The 21,370-nt window shown below is 54.9% G+C and overlaps 1 protein-coding gene across 1 annotated transcript in view; it reads right to left on the bottom strand.

The window, feature by feature from the left end:
- WDR90 (WD repeat domain 90) overlaps window positions 1-21,349 on the bottom strand; it is a 30,618-nt gene extending 9,269 nt beyond the window's left edge. The window contains exons 1-30 of the mRNA XM_084536442.1: window positions 21,316-21,349; window positions 20,631-20,722; window positions 20,363-20,539; window positions 19,656-19,794; window positions 18,759-18,929; window positions 17,660-17,783; window positions 16,818-16,885; window positions 16,104-16,213; window positions 15,050-15,256; window positions 14,419-14,481; window positions 14,051-14,119; window positions 13,390-13,500; window positions 13,135-13,280; window positions 12,784-12,841; window positions 11,225-11,343; window positions 10,871-11,032; window positions 10,332-10,447; window positions 9,046-9,162; window positions 8,265-8,500; window positions 7,669-7,808; window positions 7,020-7,150; window positions 5,773-5,903; window positions 5,157-5,318; window positions 4,405-4,533; window positions 3,706-3,839; window positions 3,589-3,626; window positions 2,983-3,102; window positions 2,381-2,560; window positions 1,470-1,570; window positions 424-526 (exon numbers count right to left, since the gene is read on the bottom strand). Of these exons, the coding sequence (XP_084392568.1) occupies window positions 424-526; window positions 1,470-1,570; window positions 2,381-2,560; window positions 2,983-3,102; window positions 3,589-3,626; window positions 3,706-3,839; window positions 4,405-4,533; window positions 5,157-5,318; window positions 5,773-5,903; window positions 7,020-7,150; window positions 7,669-7,808; window positions 8,265-8,500; window positions 9,046-9,162; window positions 10,332-10,447; window positions 10,871-11,032; window positions 11,225-11,343; window positions 12,784-12,841; window positions 13,135-13,280; window positions 13,390-13,500; window positions 14,051-14,119; window positions 14,419-14,481; window positions 15,050-15,256; window positions 16,104-16,213; window positions 16,818-16,885; window positions 17,660-17,783; window positions 18,759-18,929; window positions 19,656-19,794; window positions 20,363-20,539; window positions 20,631-20,722; window positions 21,316-21,337 (3,676 nt within the window). The 5' untranslated portion in view covers window positions 21,338-21,349. The remainder of the gene's footprint in view (window positions 1-423; window positions 527-1,469; window positions 1,571-2,380; window positions 2,561-2,982; window positions 3,103-3,588; window positions 3,627-3,705; window positions 3,840-4,404; window positions 4,534-5,156; window positions 5,319-5,772; window positions 5,904-7,019; window positions 7,151-7,668; window positions 7,809-8,264; window positions 8,501-9,045; window positions 9,163-10,331; window positions 10,448-10,870; window positions 11,033-11,224; window positions 11,344-12,783; window positions 12,842-13,134; window positions 13,281-13,389; window positions 13,501-14,050; window positions 14,120-14,418; window positions 14,482-15,049; window positions 15,257-16,103; window positions 16,214-16,817; window positions 16,886-17,659; window positions 17,784-18,758; window positions 18,930-19,655; window positions 19,795-20,362; window positions 20,540-20,630; window positions 20,723-21,315) is intronic.
- Window positions 21,350-21,370: the final 21 nt, after the last annotated feature.

Below are 21,370 nucleotides of genomic sequence, written 5' to 3'. Positions count from 1 at the left end.
TCACCTGCCGTAACTCACATCACAGTTCAGTAAATTTTTTTTTTTTCAGTAATACGTAAAAGCTGACTGGTACACGGCCTCTGAGCATCCTTCCCATCGGGCTGAGAGTGGAGTAAGACAAATCTCACTTCCCCTACCCTGAGCAAAGCAAAACTGATGGGCACCACTCCAGGTTGGAGAAAGGAGGTGAGATGGACCCTGGGACAGCCCTTCCTCCTCTTCTATCCACTCAGCAACAGAAGCCTGGGACTGCCTGTATCAACTAATCGTCACTAGCAGCACAGAAGGGTTACTGGGTTTTACAAACACAGAGCAGCGCTATGTTAAAGCAAAGATCCTCACCCAACAGCTAGACCTGACTTGGGCTCAGCGTGTGCCTGCAGACAGCGAGGGCTCACAGCCCTCCCACCCCTCCCCGTGTACCTGTGTCCGGGTTCCACACCATGTTCCCTCTGCCGTTCCCATTGTAGCCGATCACTGCTTTCAGCTTCAAGAGCTCGTTGCCAGCTGGAGGAGATAAGAAACTCTGCAAGAAAACCAGACATGGGCTTAAATTAAGCTCTGGGAGGATGGCCTGGGCAGGTACAGTCAAGACCCATATAAGAAAAGCACACGTGCAAGCACACACACACATAACTCACACACACAACTCTCACAGGTTCATGCCAATGCTCACAGTTCAAGTCCAACACATCAAGGGATCAATCAGAACGCGCACGCTTACGCGTACAAAAGAGAAACCGCAGCAACAAAACCAGGCACGGATGCTTTGAGATGGGACACAAAACAGGCTGGCAGCAACTGCCCATCTGATGAGCAGCTGCTAATCCTGCTGGGCAAGAGTTCAATGGGTTTTGCTGACTCGGTGATGTGGATGTTGGAGCAGGAAGACAATGAGGGAAAAAGCGCTGCCAGGTGGGGGGACAGGAGAGAGAACTGATGGTGCAAGCTGAACGTAGCTTTTCTCCCACCACTGTGAACAGCAGAGCTTAGGGAAAGGTTGAGTTAAGTTTCTGTTTTATTATTGCTCTGTTTATTAACAGAGCGAGAGCTGTGCCTTAACTACCTTCACTACACTCGATGGATTGCCTTCCCCAGCCTGCTTTGCCAACGCATCTGCTCACAAATATGTGTGCGTGATGAATCACTCCATTGCTCACTCGTCTTTCACTTTCAATAGCACATGCCATTTCCATTGCCTTTGAATAAAAATTTATGCAGATTTGCTGAACAGAAAAAGAATGGAGAATAACTCACTTTTTGCTAGTCTGGAAAGAGCTGTGTGTGGAGGAGAAAGGCGGACTAATGTTAAGGGCTTCGAATTGGACATCAGGCCCAGGGGTGCGTTTCACAAATTGCTTTCGTCCAAAGAACCAAAAAATGGAAACGGTTTTGAAAAGCCACCTACCCCAGCCCCAAAATGCCGGTTCTTCACCTGCCCAGGTAACCAGCACCGGCACAATTCTCACCTGGGGGAGCGCCGATGCCTTAAAGCGAGGAGTGAAATGCCGGTAGGAATCTGGGCGGACGTTGCATTGGGACTGGGGACTTTTGGTCTCCTTTCTGGGTTCTGCCACACAAAGAAGAAGACGGTGCCTATGTGACGCTGCTCAGGGAATGCTTTGGGATCAGCAGCTATGCTGCGGCTTGCTGTCTGTTCACACGCTACGTGTGCATACACACAAGCACACGGGAGAGGCAACAAGCAGACTGCAGAGTCACTCGCACGTGCTCCTACGTGACCAAGTGACTGGCTGTATGAAAAGCGCCAGCTTTCCAGGAGCAAAAGAAGAAAATCCATCTCCCCAATCAGCCCACTCAGCCGTGCTCCAAACAGCCTAAAGGCATCCACGCTGCGCGTTCTGGGCATCGCTGCGAAAGCATAAGCCACGCTGCTAGAAAGAGCTCGCTAACCGGAGTAGCAGAGGCACATTTTTATGTTGAAGCTTTCCAACAAATCCTGCCTGGGGCTGAGCGCTGGCAGCTGCGTGCTGCTGGCTGCTCGCCACAAACTGCTGCAGCTTCGAGGCTGTGCATCTATTAATAGAGACATCGGGAGCTTTAATTTCAGCACGGTTCAATAGAATGTGCTACTTAGAGATGATATTGGCTACAAGCTGAAGAGGGGCTTCTGCCTTGCCTAGAAGCAGTAGCAGGGAAAGAGCCAGAAAAACGAGTGGTCCTGGGGACCAGGAGGAGCTCCCCTTGACTCTGGCTTCCTGCACGCACCCAGCCTGGCTGGCCACTGCTGTGCTGAGTGCTGCTTGGGGCCTGCCTGCACCATATTTACAGCGATCTGTATTTTTCAAGAACAGCCCAAGCTGCCATGCAGGCCTGCACACGCTGTGCCCCATAGAAGATGGGACTAGCCCTCATTTACCACGTGCTGACTGTCCGGGAGACCTCGAGCTCTCCCTCCTCACTTTGGGCCTCACGACAAGCTCCTCGCTCCTGACCGGTTCCACCACGAGGACCGAGGTGTCTTTGTCTCCATTTGCCACCAGCCTGCTGCTGCCTGGCAAACAGGCTTCCTCCTCTTTGTCCGACTCTGAGAAAATACCTGAAGAATAAAAACAAAGCAGTAGAAGGACAGAGCCAGCTGTGTCCTTCAGGACCGCTTCTTCCGAGAGCAAGCCTTTGATTTCTGGCAGTGTCGTTCTCTTGCTCTGTGTAACAGCCCATCTGGTAGGGTGGAGGGCAAAGCAGACGTTTCCTGCTGGTTGTGTCCAACAAGGTGTTTACCATAGCCTTCAAGAAGCTGTGCCAGCAGCTTAGTGTATGGAGCAGAGCAGAGGATGAAGCAGTGCTGCACCGCAACACCTCTGGCTGGATTTGACCAAGTTAGGAGAAGGAAAGTGCAGACTGGTCTGTCAGTCTGCAGGAAGGGGATGAGGGGCACAGACAGGATGCTGGTGAACTAGGCAAGGAGTTAGACCTAAAACAAGCTCAACTTCACCCTCTCCTATAATCGATTCCTCTTACTTTGACATCCTGCTAGGTGGACAGAGCTGACATCCAGACATGGTGGGGAGGACAACAATGGAAGAGGAATTGTCTGACGAGGTATATCAGAGACATCCTTCAGCTTTTCAGAGCTCTTTTCTGTGAAAAGAAAACATTTTGTGTAACTCCCTTCCTCACTTAAATCCCTTCATCCTCCCAGGGTGACTGATGGTGATGCCTCCAAGCTCATTCTCCAGCTTCCTCCCACGCAGGAGCCACCTCTCCGCTGCCATTCAAGAAAGGGAGGGACAGACAGAGAGGGGAAACGGTGAGGCCAGGGAGCAAGTCAGAAGAGATGGAGTCAGGAGGCAAGGAAAGACAGAAGGCAAAAGCTGAACAACCTACCGGGAAACCCAGAGCTGCCCTGCTCAGAACGGCCCCTCCTTGGCAGACCCCCACTGAGAGGTGCCAATTAACTGGAGACTGCCGATGGGGCTCATTAGCTGGTTAGCCCCTGCTGTCTGACTACCCCCCTGAGGGAAGGAACCAAAAATCCACAGTCCAACCCCAACCCCGTGCCATGAACAGCAGCTACGGAAGAGCTGCAGCCCACAGCAACTCACGGGAGGGAGCAAACTCACTCACCTGCTCCTGGCAGCGGAGAAGACTCGGAGGAACGAGCCCTGGGAAGGCAACGAGCCCGGCGTTACACCACGAGGGGACGGAGAGGAGGGGAGGCAGGGGAGGCAACGCTGCACTTACAGGGCTGGGGGAGAGCTCTCCACAGGCAGAGCCATGAAATCCCAGAGGAAGATGGCATCTCCGACGCTGATGACGTGCCGCTGGTCCGGGCTGAAAGCCACCTGGCGCACCGGCTCCGAGTGGCCGATGTACACCTGGGAGAGAGCACGTCCTGAGCTCCATCACGCGCCTGGCCGGCAGGACTCCGGGCTGCACGCTGTGGTTCCTGGGCACCCAGGGAAGGAAGCTGCTGTCTACGCTCCCCAGCAGAGGCTCAGCACAGAGGCCAGCACCACACCTGCAGTGCTCAAACCTATGATTGGGCTTAAACGCGCTGATCCGGAGAAACGAGCAGGAGCTGAAAACCCCCAAGCTCTCATCCCAGCTCTCAACACCTCTGAAACCCTGAGCAAGCCGTTTCCTTCTGTGCATGGCTCTGTGCCTAGCAGAGAGGTTACAGCTACCTCTGTCCTTTGCACAGGCTCTCGCTAGGTGCAGTGCTTGGACAGCCCCAGCCTTGGTGCCACTTGGTGCATGGCCCTACTACCTTACACATGGGAACAGGGCTGTGTTTCTCAGCTGCTGGGCAAACCAGGACTGGGGACAATGGGTCAAGCCACCCAGAGGCCACCTGCTACTTTCTTCTCCAGGGACTGAGAAATGCTTTATTTGACAGGTCAGGGCAATGCCAAGCCACTTCCCTCCCCGTGTGTGCGGTACCTGGAAGTTGATATCGAAGCGCATCTGATAGTCCCACACTTTGATAACCTTGTCGCCAGCAGTGAGCAGGTACCTGGCATCCTTGCTTAGTGCCAAGGAAGAGCAGGACACCTTGTGCACAGGAGACACCTGAGGACAAGACACAGCACCAGCAGCATTAACCGAGCCAGCTCTCGCTATCGGCAAGTTAAACACCGCCTGAGCAACAAGTGACAGGTCTGTTGGATGGAGATGAGAGGAATCCTTTTGGCCTCTGGTGAAGTTTAAAACAGGAGACAGAGATGCCCAACATTCCTGAGAAAGGGGTGTGCTGGTTTCCTGGTCCTTCTTCTCCAGGAGCGTGAGGATCACAGAACCACTGAACATACCGTGATCCGGACAGATCCACTATGACACAGCCCAATCTCAAAACTCACGTGGGCCATTTGGGTATTTCACCCACTCTCCCATGAGACAGGTAACTAGTCCCACAGCACCAGCCCACTGCAGCGCAGAGGCAGGTTCATGCCCTTACGGTTCAGCAAGAAGGCAAGAGCAAGACAAGGAAGCCAAGAAGAAGACAAGAGAGGCAAGGAAAACAAGAACAAGCTCAGGCTCACCCTGAGCATGACCACACCAGGATAGCTACATGCTCGCCACTCATGCTTTTCTTGGAAGCCTGTGAACTCCAGCATGAGCCGCCCAAAGCAACATGAAGTGTCAAAGCCCATCCTGAGGCGAGGCCTCAGCACATGAATTTCATAACGCCCTACCTCTCGCACCAGTCGTCCTGTTTTTGTATCAAGCACAAGGATTTTATTGGAAGACGTGGACACCAGGAGCTCGCCTCGTGGCACAGGAGCAAAGCAGACTCTCACTGCAGTGTCCAAGGCTGTGCTGTTCAACTCGAGGATGCTGATGTCCACCCTCAGCAGCTGTGAAACAAGGAGCTACTGAAAAACCACCCTGGAGAAGCCTCAGGGGTTGCTCTTGTGGCTCTCCTAACACAAGGCTACCGAGGCCCCCAGGCTCTCTGCTCCCCGTGCTCCACCCAGCCACCAGAGAGGGGCTGCAAGGCACAGGCAACGTCCCCGTTATCCAGGAGAGCAGCTCACAAAGAGGGCTTGGAGCTGACAGACCATGCAACTGTTCCTCAAATTGCCTTTCTAGAGCAGAGTGGAGTTGAAGAAATCTTGACTTCACTGTTTCTGTCTCACAGAGTGGAAGTCCAACCTCATTGTAAGCACCCTGAGCAAGCACCTGCAGTGCTGGGAGGGCTCCTGCCAACATCGCGGCTGCCCAAAGCCCCTGACCTGGCTCATCTCATCCAGTCTGGGGGAATTTCCTCCCCTGCCCACCCCCGGGGAAAGTGGGGACCCCGCTGGGTACCTCATCGAGCGAGGAGGCCTCCATCACGGTCACGACGTACTTGGAGGGCCCCACGAAGGCCAGGAGACGGCTGTCCCCGCTGACAGCCAAAGCATCTGGGCCGCTCCCAGCATCCCGGGCCACCACGTTACCTGAGGCCACAGCAAGAGAGAGATAAGAAAAGCCAAGATCACGCTGCAGGCAGCTCGCTCCGTGACGGTGCTGCTGCCTGCAGCTCCTCCTGCCTCTGCATCAGCCTTGGGTTAACGCTCCGGCCTGAGAAAGGAGCAACCTCTGTTGTGGAAGAAGCTACTCTATCTGCAAAATCCAAACCGTACAGTAAACCACCTCAAAGGCAAGGTCTAGAGACGTGGCTCTCAGCCTGACTGAACGTGTGGTGCTTTCAAGGAGAGCGGAGCAAGCAATAAAATTGATTTTACTGTTTGTTTTTTAACATTACAAGAAGCTTTAACTAGGAACTATAGAAGTCAGCTGCAGCCTGCACATCTGAACCCTGCATGGAACAAAGTCACGACCAAATCCCACCAATGTCAGTCTGGTGGGCAGACAGACCCAAAGATTTAAAAACCAGAGGAATTATCTGTATTAATTCCACCACCAGAATTCCACTGGTAGGTCCCATGGCCAGGCAGAAGCACGGGTTCTGAGCAGAGTCCAAACTGGAAGGTGCATTTCCAGTACAGACACCAAACTTTGGTGACTTTGGACCAATTTTCTCATCTCTCTGAGTCCCGTCTCTTTCTCCACCTAATTCAACTGCACACTCATTGGGGCAGGATCTTCCTCTTTGTACACTGTGCTGCGTAACGGAGCTCCCTTTCCCTGCCCAAACTTTTCTGCTTGCCACCAGCACAGCTCTCTGTGCAGCTGTGCTGTGGGCAGAACGAGGGAAACGATGCAGTTTAAACAAATTAAGCTGCATGTGCACAAAATGGAAAGAGTTGGGGCAAGTAGGCAGACTCTGCACTTGAGTTACTTCTGGGCAACACAGTGTTGAACCCAGCCCTGAAAAAGCAGGTCCCTGTGGCCCCAGCCCATCCAGGAAATCAAAATACAAAGGAAGCTGAAGGTGTTCGAACTAAGGTTTGCTAACAGACAAGGTATTATCACAAACACTGCAGCTCAGAAGGTTCTCCAGAGAACCCCTCTCTGTCAGGAGGCTGCATCTGGCTTGACTTTGGTGCTGGGATGTCTGTGCTACTACAAACATTGGGGGGAAAAAAGGCAACCTACAACACCAGTCTTACCCAGGACCCTCAAGACATGGCTTTTTGGCACCACAGAGCTGTAAAGAGCCAGAGTTCCCTGCAAACAGGAGCTGAACATGAAGTTGCCATCTGGAGAAAAAGTCAGTCCAGTGATCACAGTGCGGTGCTGCCTGCAAGAAGGCAGAAAACATGAAAAGCATGGAGAAGAGCCACAAAAAAAAAAAGAGTAGCAACAATGGGAACAGAGTGAAGAACCCAGGAGAACAAAATAACCAGGGACAAGCAGAGGACTCTACCATGTTCACACCTGCAGCAGAACAACCAGCACTCCGAGTTTTTGGAAAAAGCCAGTGCAGCACTGCAGCTGTCCCTGCATGGGACCAGCTCCCTTTGGAGCATCCTCCACTTCCATGCCAAGGCTCACAAGAGCTCCCTGTTCAGCTGATCTCTAGGACAGCCCCTTTCCTACTGTTGGCCACCTGTCAGCTGGGAAATCCCCCCCCCCAAAACCCTCCTAGCTTGGTGTGCCAAGGTTTTGAGTGGTGGAAGTCTAACGTGCAAAGGCTATCTCTGCTTGAAAGCCACTCAGCTGGGACGTGAGGACTCAAGCCCAAGGCAAGTACTTCTCCCACTGCACAGATACTGCTCGAGCTCTTGCATGAGTACAACTCCCGCTGCAAACACTTACTTGTGCTCCACCAGCAGATCGGAGGCCGCCAAGCTGAAGGTCCTCACCATCCCGCTGCCAAAGCCACAGGCAAGGATCCGCTGGGTAGGGTGAAAGGCCACAGCACACGGCATCTCATCTGCAGCTGCGAAGTCATACAGCTGCGGGGAAGGGACATAACACAGGCAGAAAGCTGGATGAAGCTGTACCTGGCAGCCACAAGGCAGCCTCAGACCTCCACCACGTGTCCTGCAATAGAAATCTCATCCTTCCCGGTTGCTCCCAAAGCCCAGTGAAGTCCTGGGTCTTCAGTCATTTAGATAAAGCCCCCGGGTGTTATGTTTTGTGTTAAAAGCAATATATATGTGATGAAGGAAAAGAAAATACATCATCCCATTTTGTTTAACACCACCTTCAAAGTCTAAGACCAAATTATGCATTAGGCAAAAACTCTCCGAACTCCAGACTTCAGAAGGATTCCTTGACCCAGGCGCACCCAAAAACTGCAGGGAGAACATTTCGGGGCTCTTGAACTGTGGAACTTTGATAACTCAGCTAAAGAGAGACTGAAGAGACTGTCAATAAATGAGATATCTAACGACTCGCATCTCACCCACCTGCTGCATGGACACGAGGTCCCAGACTCGGATGGTGTTATCCCGAGACACTGTTGCCATCTGCTTCCAAACTCCCTCCACCGAGAACGCCAAAATGGAGTCCTCGTGAGAGCGCATGAGGGTGCTATAGTCCCGGGACTCTATATCCAGGTAGCCCAGGTTCCCAGCTGTGGTTGTGCACAAGACTTTGTGGCTGTCTGGACTGATGCAGACAGAAGTCACCGGCGCCTCGTGCTCTGGGGAAAGACACAGCAGTCAGCACACAGCCCCGGGAAAGAAGCAGCAGCACCTGGAGCACAGCCACAGAGCCAAATTCACGTATGGGAAAGCAGTGCACACAGGAGTGAACATCCCGCACGACCTCAAGATTGAGTGCCTGCAGGTTTGAGTCCAGTGACAAATTAGTCTGTGCCCTTTCTAGAAGTCCCTGAGCTCAGCTGTGATGATGACTGTTTCAAATAGAGTGAAGAACCGCTTGACTTCTCCCCTAATTTTTCCACGGACAGATGAGCTGTAGGTACAAGGGCACAGAAATCAAGATGGACTGCCTGTTCTCACCCCAGCTCTCCTGCCTCTTGCCCAGGAGTTAGAAGAATGAACGTGAATAAATTGTCATTGAAGTAAAACACTCCCAAGACAGTCCTCTCTAAAGACAGCAGGCATAAAAAATGCCCTCATTCACGACAGTTACTTTTGGGGACATCAGAGCAGAGGTTTTGCTTCCCAGCAGCCGGCTGACGTAGGTGTGGAGTTCAGAAGGCCCAGCCCCAGCTCTACTCACCCGCCTCTAAGACAACGGCCGAGAAGTCCAGCGGCCACAGCCGCAGGTAGCCGTCTTCTGAACCCGTGGCACAGAAGGCTGAGGAGATGCTGATACTGTTTATAGCGATCCCAGGGCCTGAAATCCCAAAAACACCACGTTGTACACTGGCAGAAACACAAAAACTCAAGCTGAGGGTCCCCCCACCCAAGAGCTGGCTCCAACTTGCTCCAGCAGCCACAAATCCCACTGCAAGTGGCTGCAGAGGCTGCCTCGGGTCCCAGCCACCTCTTCTTAGGATTCAGAACGTATTCAGTCCCCTGTCCCTCTTCCAGCACTTCTCCTTACCACCAGTGCAGCTCTGCTTATTCTTGCCAGGCACAGAAATGCCTTAGCACTTTTTAAACCCTGCCACACTTCTGGTGTGAACGGGATCTCGTGGTAAGGGATGTCCTGGGTTAACTGTCTGAGACACAAAACTGTTTCATTCCTGTGCCTCAAATCCTCCCTCCTGTGCCTCAAATCCTCCCTGCGGGGTAGTGAGAAGTGGGAGAGAAGAACAAGTGAGGATAACACAACTACAGAAACTGGGAAAGTAACTGATTTTTAGATTCTGGTATGAAGTCTATCAGTCGAAGGACCGAAGACAGCCAGCACTGCCACCACTGAGACACCCAGGGACATGGTTTCATCTCCTCTTTGTTGTTTTCTCACCCACGAAGTGGGAACTGGAGTTACATACTTCTCAAAGGGGCACGCTCGAGATTAATTAGCTCAATTTGCCGAAGCAAAATATGCACCAAGTTTTAAGATCGAGCAGTCACACTTGAAAGTGAATTCTTCCTGCTGTTAAAATTAATGGACAAGCTGAAAGCAGAACTATTTCGTATACAGCATCAAAGATCAAAGATTTCCCAAACACTTCATGCAGGCTGAATAATGAAAAAATCCCCAAATTCATCTTTTCATTGATCTTCTCCTCTTTTTTTTTTTTTTTTTTTTTTTTTTTTTTTACATCTCTGCATTAAGATTCCCATCAGCAAATTAAGACCTTGTTTCATGCTTCTAAAAGCAGGGTTTCTCTGAAACTGCAATCAGCGTTTAAAATGCTGAAATTTGTTCTTAAAATGATACTTTGCTGTCCTAAGTACAACTATTTGCAGTGCTTAAGAGGAAAATAGCCAGCAGTGACCTAATCAACCCCCAAATAATCCTTAGCAGGGGGTAAGCGGCTGGTTTAATTTACCAGGGGTTTGGTTGAATTCCCCAAGCTGCCCCATTACCCTTCCTCCCTGCCAGAGCCCTACCTGCCCCTCCGCCCTGCTGGTCCTGCTGCTGCGAGGGCAGGAGCCGCCGCGCGCTCCTGATGCAGACGTGCTTGTAGTCCACCTCCAAGACGTGGCCGCTCTTGCTGCAGACAAAGCTGAAAAGGAGAAAGACCCCCCCCAGGTCAACTGGGTGCCCAAGGTGCCTTCCCATGAGCTGCCCCACAAATCTGTAGCCAGGACAGCAGGTCGGAGCTTCCCGTCTGATTTCCTGCCCCTTTGGGCAGGAAATTTCAAGCCTCAGGACAGGGAAGAGAGTCCCTAAATATGGCAAAACATCAGTACCCTGAGAGGGAAAACTCTTTTTTTGGGCTACCCTGCCAGTAGCTGAACCTCTTTTGGGAAGCAAAGCATGCTGAGAAGGGAAGAAGCTCTCACAGCTGCAGGGGAGAGCCAGGCAAAACGCCGTGGTCCCACAGGGGAAGGGAAAGGCGGGTGCTATGGCCAGAGAGCCTCAACAGAACCCTGTCCCTGCAGGGCGGCCCGAGGATGGGCGAGGGGGGAGCCCAGCAGCCCCTTACAGCGTGCGGTCCTCCGGCTCCCGCTCGGCCGAGTGCCCCTCCTCGAAGGCCAGGTCGGTGAACTCGAGGGAATGGTACTCGCCCAGGTTGACGGGGCACGAGCGCAGCGCTCCGCTCCGCACCCGCCACAGCCTCACGTTGTCCCGACCGCACGACACCATCCTGTCACACAAAACCACCTTGTCACGCAAAACAGGGCTAAGGGACGGCAGGGGACTCGTGCCAAAGGTCGGTGCTGACAGCGGGGGCCAAAAGCAGGAGTGGCACCAGCAGCCCCCTGCTCCTGCAGCGCCACGAGCCGCCCCCAGCCGTGCCAGAAGCGGGGCTGTCCGTTTTGGCTCCTTTGCACCCTACCTGGTGTCATCAAAAAAAGCAATCTTCAAGGTCTGGATGTCCACACCCGTGTGCGCTTTGGCCAGCACGACCACGTCTCCGCCACAGGTCACCTGGGCTGTGTTCCACACCACCACCACCTGAAGAAAGAGGACAGCACGGCATTGGGCTGAAACACAGAAACTTTGGCAGCAAGGGGCTCCTCATCCCAAACAGCTGCATGTCCTGGAGACTGCTCTGGGCACAAAGTACCGATAATGGAATTGAAGGAGTGAAGAAAACCCACAAACTTCACATGCAGAGGGTTGGGACTGTTCAAAGTGCTCAACAGTCTATTTGTCTGGCACCCAGTTACAGGCTCACAACCCCAGGACCGCCTGGTAGCTCAGCTCACGTTTGGGACAGAAAATACAGAGTGGGAGCTCTGCTTTTGGAGTTGTAAGAGCTATGCTGGGGCAGCGTGTGCCTGCCTGCACTCCTCGTTCTCGTGGCACACTGCTCAGCTCCAGCTCTGCACACGATGTCCATCACAAGGGGCAGCAGAGCCAAGCCATGCAGAGAAGCAGTGGCAATGCCCCTGTGATCTTGGGGTAGACTCAGAGCTTCCCCTCACCTCGTGGGGTGCTCTCTGCAGGCCTTCTTTCCAAGTCCGTCAGTCCTTGTGGTGGGTCAACCCCAAAGGAATGGGGATGATCAGCAAGGACAGGCGGGTGATTTAGCTCTCTGCTCTCAGAGCGGTGTTAGAAATGAACCCAGCACAGCCTCCGAGGCTAAGAACGACCGATGTGCCACCCCAAAAGTGCTCCTGGCCATCCCCACAGCCCCTCCCAGCCTGTTTCCAACCCCCTGTGCCGCTTTCAGCGCATTGATTTCCCCTCCCGAGCTCCCACCCGGTTCGCAGAGCTCTGCCTCACGCTGCGAAAAAACTGGAGCAGTCCTGTGGCTGTTTGTTTTTTCCTGCAGGCTGTAGGCAGTTAGTGATGGCACAGCTAATTGCTGGTAGTTGTCAATAAGGGATTACTGGATGAAAACAGTTGCACTGATCAAGTAAAACCCTGAGTCCCAAAAAACAATTTTATTTTTGACTACTATGTGTGGGATCTGCGTCATCCCCTAGCTACATCAGTGGGTGGCAGCTTCGGTGCCCAGCATCCCTTCCAGCACACGGTGCTGGAGCCCTGAAGGGAAGGATTAAACCCCGCATCTGCCTGCTCGCCCCTGATGCTATAAAAAACGGGTTTTGGGCTCCAGTCGGTGCCAAATCTCCCATTTGAACTCCCAATCCTCCACTACGTGCTTGCAAGCCTTCCAGCTCGAAATGCCACACAAGCACGCGTCACCCTCAGCTGGGTGGGCTGGAACTGCTGCAGCGATGCCAGGCGATGCCGTGCATTAGACTGCAGCGATCCCCGCAGGGCACAAGGAGAACTGTCCTGGCTGGGCTGGTGGCTGGGAGACAGCGAGCACACAGGAGTGGTTTGTCTGCAGCATAACTATCTGATCTGGGTGAAGTCCTCTCCTGTCACTTGCTTGGCAGGGCAGAGAAAACGCAAAAAAAATAAATAAGTTTTAGTTCTCACCGTTTTCCCATGCCCATCCTTTCCAACACCACAGAGAACGGCTCCGCTGTAGGAAAAGCTGCAAGAACAGGACAGCAGGTGAGACGCAGCACCCCAAACGCATCTCAACAAGGAGACAGTAGGTCCCGAGGGATGAGCCCGGGAGCTGGCAGCTCGTCAGCTGTGCTGGGCTAGCTGCCAGCAGGTCTCAGTGACAAGCACAGGCAGCTGAGGGAGAGCTGTAATTCACCCCTGGTTTATCACGCACTAATAGCACGGAAAAGCTGCCACGCTGTGACACCTGGCATGCCTGAACGCACCCCTGCGCGCATCTCCTCCGCCCTCACGCACCGTTCCAGGGCTGAAACCTACCTCAGGGACAGGAGCATCTGCATGTGGGCTTTGAACATTGACAGGCAGCTGCCCCCGGGGAAGTCCCAGAGGCGCAGCAGGCTCAGGGGGCCAGCCTGTGCCGAAGCCAGCAAGGTGCTGCTCCCGTTGAACGCCAGCGCTGACACCTGTGGGATGCAGCGGGTTGGAGAGCTGGGAGAGGAGCAGCAGGAAGGTGCCTGCTCCTCGGGCACGGGCACAGCACGGCTGTACACCTTCATAAAGAGTTACATCTACCTTGTCTGTGTGGCCGGTGAAGAATCTCTGCTCCCCGGTCTGAATCTGCAGGGTTACTATCACAGCGTGGCACGGGTACACCACTGCAGAGTTGTCCTTAGTCCACAGTGCCTGCAGGACCGAGACAAGAACAAGAGGGCTGATGAGATGGCACGGAGGTGACCCTGGGCTGCACCCAGAAAATTCTTAAATCCACAGGTTTGGAGATCTGCTGCCTGTGTGCAGGGCAGAGGACTGCTCTGCCATGCAACAAGTAGGCTTCTATCTTGCGAAGGAAAACGAGGAGCCCAGCTGACATTCGAGTTAATTCAGCTGATTTGCCATACAAATCATGTCTAAAACATGCACAGCCAATATATGGAAGAAAATGTTCTTGGCAGAGCCTCGAACTGGACGAACCAAAAAGACCCTTTCTTTATCATTAACAATCCAAAACGCTTCCCTGCTTGCAGAAGCCAGGAGATCTGAAAGGCCCCCTGATTTCTGATTCAGCACTGTAGCAATAGTTCCCATGCACAAACATGGGCTTGTGCCCGTTTGTTACAGAGCAATTCTCCCCAGCAAAAACGTACCAAAAGCGTGGCACTTGCCTGCCCTCTACACCTCTGAAAAACCAACATGTGATTACAGATAAACTTGCAAAACTGCCCAAGTTACTGACACATTTGGTGCTGCCGCCTCCGAAGCCGATTATCTTTCTCAGCCTCAGGATTGGATCTGGTAAGAAACTCTGAAAAACAAGACAGCAGAGTCACCCTGAGAGCAGGGCCAGCTCGCCAGCTGCTCTGCCATAGCCCTCCACCCCATTTACTGGTTCTCTCTAAAGCAGACACAGCACTGGTTTCTCCCCCAGTAAGCGGATGGCTTTTATTTAACATAGAAGTCAAATCCAGAAGAAAGGAAGGAGCTGGGATTTCCCAGCTTTGAAAAGTTCAACCACTCCATCTAAGGGGGTTCCAGCCAGCCCCCTCCACGTCCCCAAAATGCCCCAAAAGCAGGCTGCTGCTGCAGGATGGCACCTGGTCTTACCCTGCAGTGAGAGGCTCTCCTGCTGGCCAGCACATCTGCTCCGGGGCCCTTCCTGGACGCATCCTGGGCAAATCATTAAACACACAACCAGCTTAATGTCAGTGCGCCCAAACACTGGGTCCCTCTTTCAAGACATGTAACACCCAAGAAGAAAGAACTGCTGGTCAGAAAAAATAATGCCAGCAGAAGTATTCTGTAGCATTAACTGAAACTCCAGCCTGAAGCTTGTGTTCCCTCTGCTGGGCTCAAAACCATCAGGCACAAGTGTCCCCACGCCACTTCCTCAAGCGAGCCTTCAGCAGCCCGGACACCGTCCCCAGGAGGTGTGGGAGGGTGCTGAGGGGGTCCCCATGCTCAGCACAGCCCTGGGAGATGAAGCAAGCAGTGGGGGGCAGATCAGAATCTGGTAAAACCCAGTCCTGCTGCTGGGGAGACAGATACTGACTGGGGATGTGGCTGCAGAGGAGCCCTTACACACGCAGCAAGCAAGAGCCATGCCCCAAGCCCCCTCTCCTTGACAAAACCCATCCTGCGAGCAAAGTCTCCACCAGAACAGAGCTGGGGGAAGCACTAACGAGAGCCACAACCACCCCGACAGGACGCAGAGGGTTGAGTACGAAGCTGAGCCCACCTCCTCTGAGCCCCCACGGGTGGTGCGGGCGGCCCGCTCGCTCCTCCGGTGCGCGTACACGTGGATGCTGCCGTCACTGACTGCCGGGCACTGCCCCGAGTTCTTCTCTGCCTCCTGGTCGCCAGCACGCACGGCTCTCAGAGGCCCTGGGGCTGCCAGGTGAACCTCGGGGATGCTTCTTGTAACTGCAGGACACCGGTGTGGCACCTGTAAAGGGCAGAGGTTCAGACACGGACCAGCTCTCCTCCAGCGCCTTACACCCACTGCAGAGACAGGGAGACACCGGTGTCACTCCCGAGTGACTCGTAAAAACTCCGAATATTCACGAGTGATACAAATGATGGAGTAATAAGGAGGGGCAGCGTGCCTGCCACCTAACTGTCGGTACCTACCTGGGTACCAGACGCCTGCCACTGTCTGTGCAGGCTTCATCTCCTCCCAACACAGCAGAGCCCCAGGAGCCGCAGCTCCAACCAGCCTGCAGACGAGCTGCCCTCTCTCCACGGAGCTGGGGAAGCTGAAGGCACCTGGCTGACTCAGCACATCCCAGCTCAGGGCTCCACTCATCAATTTCCCCCTCTCTGCAGCGTTAGAAGGGGAGCTTTTCCCCTCTCCAGAAGCCCATCACCAGCTTGAGAGCCTGAACACCAGTGGGGAAGGTGTGATCACAGCAAGGACTGCTGCCTGCAGGCCCAGCAATCCCGACCCCAGTGCTGCTCTGCTCCCCGGGGGCACCCCAGCAAGCTCTTTAGTCTCCAGTCCTCGTTTCCTATCTTCAATTTGAAGACAAAAGTACTCCACTGACGCAGGGATAGATGTCTAGAGACCATGAAGCACTTGGCCTTGATCCCGTCCCTGCTCTGTGCTACACCACACGGAACCACCGAGGCACTCGCTGCGGGGCTGTGCTCAACAGACCCTGCCCAGATCAGGCTGCGGAAGACAAAAAGCAGCTTCTACAGCCTGAATAAAGGAACTAAAAGAGAAGACGAAGGGAAAACTCCACATGAGGCAGGAAGGCAGAAGTCACACCCTCCCTCCAGGGCACGCTTACAGCTCTGGGACTGGTGATCTGGTGGATGAGGGACAGTCGGTCACGGACAGCTTTGGTGAGTGTCATCGGCTGGGGCAGCTGGCAGACGGGGTCCTCCAAGGGTTGGCCACCTGGAGGACAAGAAGAAAGGGCTGGACTCTTTTAGAAAGCCTCTGGCCTGTTAGCTACCGGCTCCTGCAGGAAGGAAACCAACAGCCACATCACTCAGCTCCTGCTGGAGCCTAGGAAGGTGTGGGGATGAACTGAAAAATCCCTGAGAGTCCCCTGATTACACTCTGCCTGAAACATCTGTTACAACAGATATTGAACAGAAAACACGCTGCAGATTTGCTGCCTTCGGTTGGGAGGGAGAAGGGAAAGGACTCCAACCCCAGGAGACTAGGGGCTGTTTTCTCAATGGCTATACGAGAAGAGTCCACAGAAAAGCTTGTTTAAAATTAACCATATTTCACAGCCAAGAAACATCTTTGCTCCAGCCACCTCCTAAAACTCGCCAGCACTTCCAAACAAGCGTGGGTGCTTCAGCTGACCCATGCCAGTTCTCAGGGTGAAATGCTGGGCCGCTCAGGTGCCTCTAAACCTCTGGGAGAAGTTCTCCCAGCACGGATCCCACAAAGGGCTCTGGACAGACGGAGCCCCAGAGGCCAGCAGCACGCTGCTCGAGCAAACACCCGGGGCTGGCATGGCCTCAGCTGCTGCCCCCGGCATTCCCACCTGCTGCAGGACTGGAGCAGCTCTTCTGGATGGAGTCGTACGGCAGCTTGGACCCTTCACATGGGAACCTGAGCAAAATCAGAGAAAGACACCATGTAACCAGGCCTCTGCACACACACACACACACAGAGATCTTACATGACACCTTATGGTCTGGCACAATAGCCTTTAACAAGGGCGGTTTAGCTGGTTGCCTCCTACAAGATTCCTCCTTTTGCCCCATCATCCCCCAAGCAGTGAGGCACTACAGCATTTCCCCACTCCAAACCACCCCGTTCCTTTTCAGGGGTAAGCTCAGCACTGCCTGCTTTAGGCAATGCTGCAAAGCAGTGCCTGTAACGAGCTGCAATTTATGACTGACACAGATCTCCGACGAAAACCTCAGTGCAGACGGGAGCAGAGCACTGAAGCTGAGGAAGGCACGCTTCCAGCTGCCTGCCTGACGAGGCATTGAGGCCGATCACAGCTCAGCAGCCACCGTGAGCACCCTTTAATTAGCCAGGAGTTGAAGTGCTCCTTTGGAACAGGACGCACGGAAGAAACATTTGAGTTCACCTGAGGCAGATCCAGCAAGAGACTGCTGAGAGAGAGGACTGGCGTTAACACCAACCTCTGGTGGGCCTGGGGCTCAGGGAGCACCCTGGGGGCATTTTTTCCTGCCCCAAAATATCAGCAATCAGCAATTTAGGGCAGACTTACTAACAACCTCTAAGCACCAGAGCTGGGGCAACCAAAACGTTTCAACTACAGCCCCCCAAGTCTGTACAAATCTGTCACTCCTTAACTGTGCTCCCTGAAGAGAGGTGTAAAAGCTCTGGCGGTGCCACAAGCAGCGGGCGTACCTGATGTAGTCGTAGTGGTCGTGCCACTTCTCCCCCTTGGGCACTGGGAAGGCCATTTCCCGCGGCATGGGAGAGACGCCGTGGCCGGCCAGGTTGGCTTGTCGGGCCTCGGAGAAAGTCACACCTAGCGGCAGGAAGACAAGAAGATGAAATTCTCCAAGGCCTGTGGAGCTGGCCGAAATGAGGTGTTTCCAGTAGGACACACGGCTGCCCTCTTTGAGGACTTCAAAAAACAAAGATTATAACTGAAGCAAGGTCTGTAACAAAGACACCTTCGTGTGGGAATATTCCTGAAACTCTCAACTTCCAAAGACAACATAAGAGCATTAACACCTGGTATCCAGTTATGAGTCCCCCAGGCCCAAAATTTGCTTAAGTTTTCTATTATTTTCCGTAGTTTCATGTGATTTGTGCTAGGGCTCTGTTCTGATTTTCTTGTCTTGCTTCCTTGATGCATTTGTAATTTCAAGAATGTCTTCGTGACATAAGAAACTCCAAGAGCCTCTTTCACGGCATGCAGCATCTGTGAATTCTTTCAGCAGACTAGTAAGTTTGGGAAGGTTTCCAGCACAGAAAAAAGTTAGATACGAAGGTTTTAACTGAAGTAACTCTGTTACGTTAAGCAGGTGAATTCAAAAAGCATTGGAAGATTTCCGGATATCAGACACAAAATCCACAGGCTCTTTGGACAGATAAAAGCATGGGCCTAGGAGAAGCAAGCCTTGGTAACACCTTTTTTCCCCAGAAAAATTCTAACTTTGGTAAGGTATTTAGCTTTTCTCGAATCCCTCGCTTTTCCAGCTGGTAAACGAGATGACACTTTCCTCCAGAGAGGTCGTGAGGCTGCAGTCGGCAGTGCACATGGACCTGCTAACACCACACCTGGCGTTTTGTCCCTTCCCCTTCCTCTCACCACTAAAGTCAGCCTAGCTTTGATACAGACTCACTCCCATGCTCACAGGCTAAGAATTTAAACTGCCTGATCAGGGCTAATTGCCCTACAGCAATTGCATCTCTAAAGGCAGCTTTTAAAACCACGGGGCACATCCAGGCTTGGTGTAAATCACAGGGACACCACCCCAGAGTCTCCACTCCTCACCTGGGTCAAACACCAAGTCGCTGGTGCAGACGTTTCTCACCAGCAGGTTGGAGCAGAGCTTGATGCTCTTCAGGTGGCTGTAACGCCGGTTGAGGTACATGGAGAGGATGTCGTGGAGATCAAGCATCAGGCAGGTCCAGCGCACGTTAGCAGGGGCTGCCCCCACCAGATCTGGAGAAGAGAAACGGCACGGGGCAAAAGCAGCAAGGGAAGAGGTTGCCATGCTGCAAACCTTGAACTGTGCTCCTCATGGAAGGGAAGACACAAGGAGAATAGTGCACGCCTGGCCTGCAGCACCTCGTAACGCATGTATCCCATCGCCCCTTTGCCTCATGTGTGGTCATTTCCCTGTAGGGAACTGATCTCCTTCCCCCGTGCAGCCTCGCAGCTCCCTGAGCTATGTCCGGATGATGCAGCCCCCAGGCCGTGGGCTTGCTGGTGCTCAGTGCTTTTGCCTGGCTGACACAGCCAAGGGAAGCAGCCCTCGCTCAGCACGCTTCGCCTTCTGCCCTTGGAGCCCAAACCGCTGAGCTCCCCAGGGTCCCTCTGCAGCACGTGGAAAGGAAGAAAACCCCAAAGCCCTCTCAGGTAAACGCTGGTTATCACTCGCGATTCCCACCAGGCTCAACCTCCCTGCTCCAAATGAGCAGAGATGTGAGACCAGAGAACTCATCTCACGGCTCGCTGACACAGCACTGGGCTCTGGGACGGACAGAAAGACAGACAGCCTCGCTGCCCTGCGCCCACACACCCAGCCTGATGCTGCGCGAGGGGCTCCTGGCCAGGACACTGCACCCATGCCACCAGGGTGCTCGCCCTCCTCACGCCCATCCAGCTGGTTCCTGCACTCACCATTCCCTTCGGCTGCGTCTCTCCAGCCCGACCCCAGCTCCTTACCTCGCCTGGAAGCCCTGGCTGTGCTCTCGTCCAGCGAGCCTTTGGCTGCTGCGCACACGAAGGGGAACTGGAGCCACGTGGCTGTGGACTTGAACTCCTTGAAGAGGTTGGAGAAGGAGATGCGCACCACCTGGTTCTCCTGAGAACGGACACGGGCAGCGCTCGGTCACCCTGGTGGCTCCGGCCGGGACGTGCTGCAAGCGGAGCATCCCCCAGGCACACGAGCCACGTCCCCTGTCCCCTCCGAGGCTGAGAGGAGAAACCCAGAGCTGCCACAAGGACAGGAACCACCTCAGGCTGGGAACCCCACCTGTGATGCTGAGGACCAGCTGCACTCGAGTGCACCGAAGATCACAGAGGGGTTTGTGTTAGCGGGGACCTTGGTGCCCAGCTGGTCCCAACCCCTGCCATGGGCATGACCCCTTCCCTGGCCCGGGATGCCCAGAGCCCCATCCACCCTCACACACCACCAGGTTTGGGGCTCCCAGCTCCTCTGAGCAGCCTGCACCAGGACCTCACCACCCTGAGTAAACACTTCCCTCCCAACACCCCACCTAAATCTCCCCCTTTTACCTTAAAACCCTTCCCCTCCATCCTACACAGCGCACCTACCGCCGAAGACCCCTCCCAGCTTTCCTACACCCCCCTGGAGGTGCCGGCTCCGGGGTCCCCGTGCAGGATGGCACCGCCGGGCCGGGCTCACGCACCTGGGTGGCCACGTCCAGGTGCACCACGAAGTGCTTGCGGGGCAGGGGCCTGAAGAGCAGGTAGAGGTAGCGGCCCCGCAGCCCCAGCGACTGCGTCCCCGTGCGGGGCAGCTGCAGGTAGTTGCAGGCGGGGACGGAGCCCCGGATGCGGTACACGGTCCCCTTCAGCCTCTTGTCCTGCGGGAACCGGGGGAGTGGGTGCATGGGGGGGGGTGCCCAGAGCTTACACCCGGGGCAGGGGCTGTCCCTCTCGGTGTCCCCCCGTTACCAGGCAGGCGGTGACGTCCCCCTCCTTGGCGGAGCGCTTCCACTCCTCCACGCGGAAATGCTTGAAGATGTTCAGGTAGGGGCTCTGCCACGCTGCGGGACGCGGTGCCGGTGACCGGGACCCCCCCGTACCGGGACCCCCCCTTCCACATCGAGACCTCCCCCCGTACCGAGCCCCCTCCCCGCACCGTGGCACCCCCCGGTACCGGGACGCCCCCTCCGTGCCAAAGTCCCCCACGCACACACCGGGACACCCCCCCCCGCCCCGTACCGGCATCCCCCCTTCCCGGACCGGAGCCCCCCCACCCCACCGGGACACCCCCGTACCGGGACGGCCCCTCCCGTACCGGTACGGCCCCTCCCACACCGGGACCTCCCTCTCCCTGCACCGGGACACCCCCTGCGTACCGGAGGCCCCCCCCCACACACTCACCGTGACACCCCCATACCGGCATCCCCCCCACCTGCACCGGAGCCCCCCCACCCCACCGGGACACCCCCCCGTACCGTGACACCCCCGTTACCGAGCCCCCCCCCCCCTTACCGGAACACCCCCTCCGTCCCGGAGCGCCCCCGGCACACACCGGGACACCCCCTTACCGTGCCCCCTCCCCCGCACGAGGACACCCCCGTCCCATACCGGGACCCCCCCCCCAGCCCCGGTTCCCGGTGCCCCCCCCCCCTACCCGCTGCTGCCGCCGCCGCCATCACGCGCGCCCCCGGCTCAACCGTCCCGCGCGC

Source organism: Aythya ferina (assembly GCF_964211825.1).
Source record: "Aythya ferina genome assembly, chromosome: 15".
Lineage (NCBI taxonomy): Eukaryota > Metazoa > Chordata > Aves > Anseriformes > Anatidae > Aythya > Aythya ferina.
This window is presented reverse-complemented; position numbering and strand designations above follow the sequence as displayed.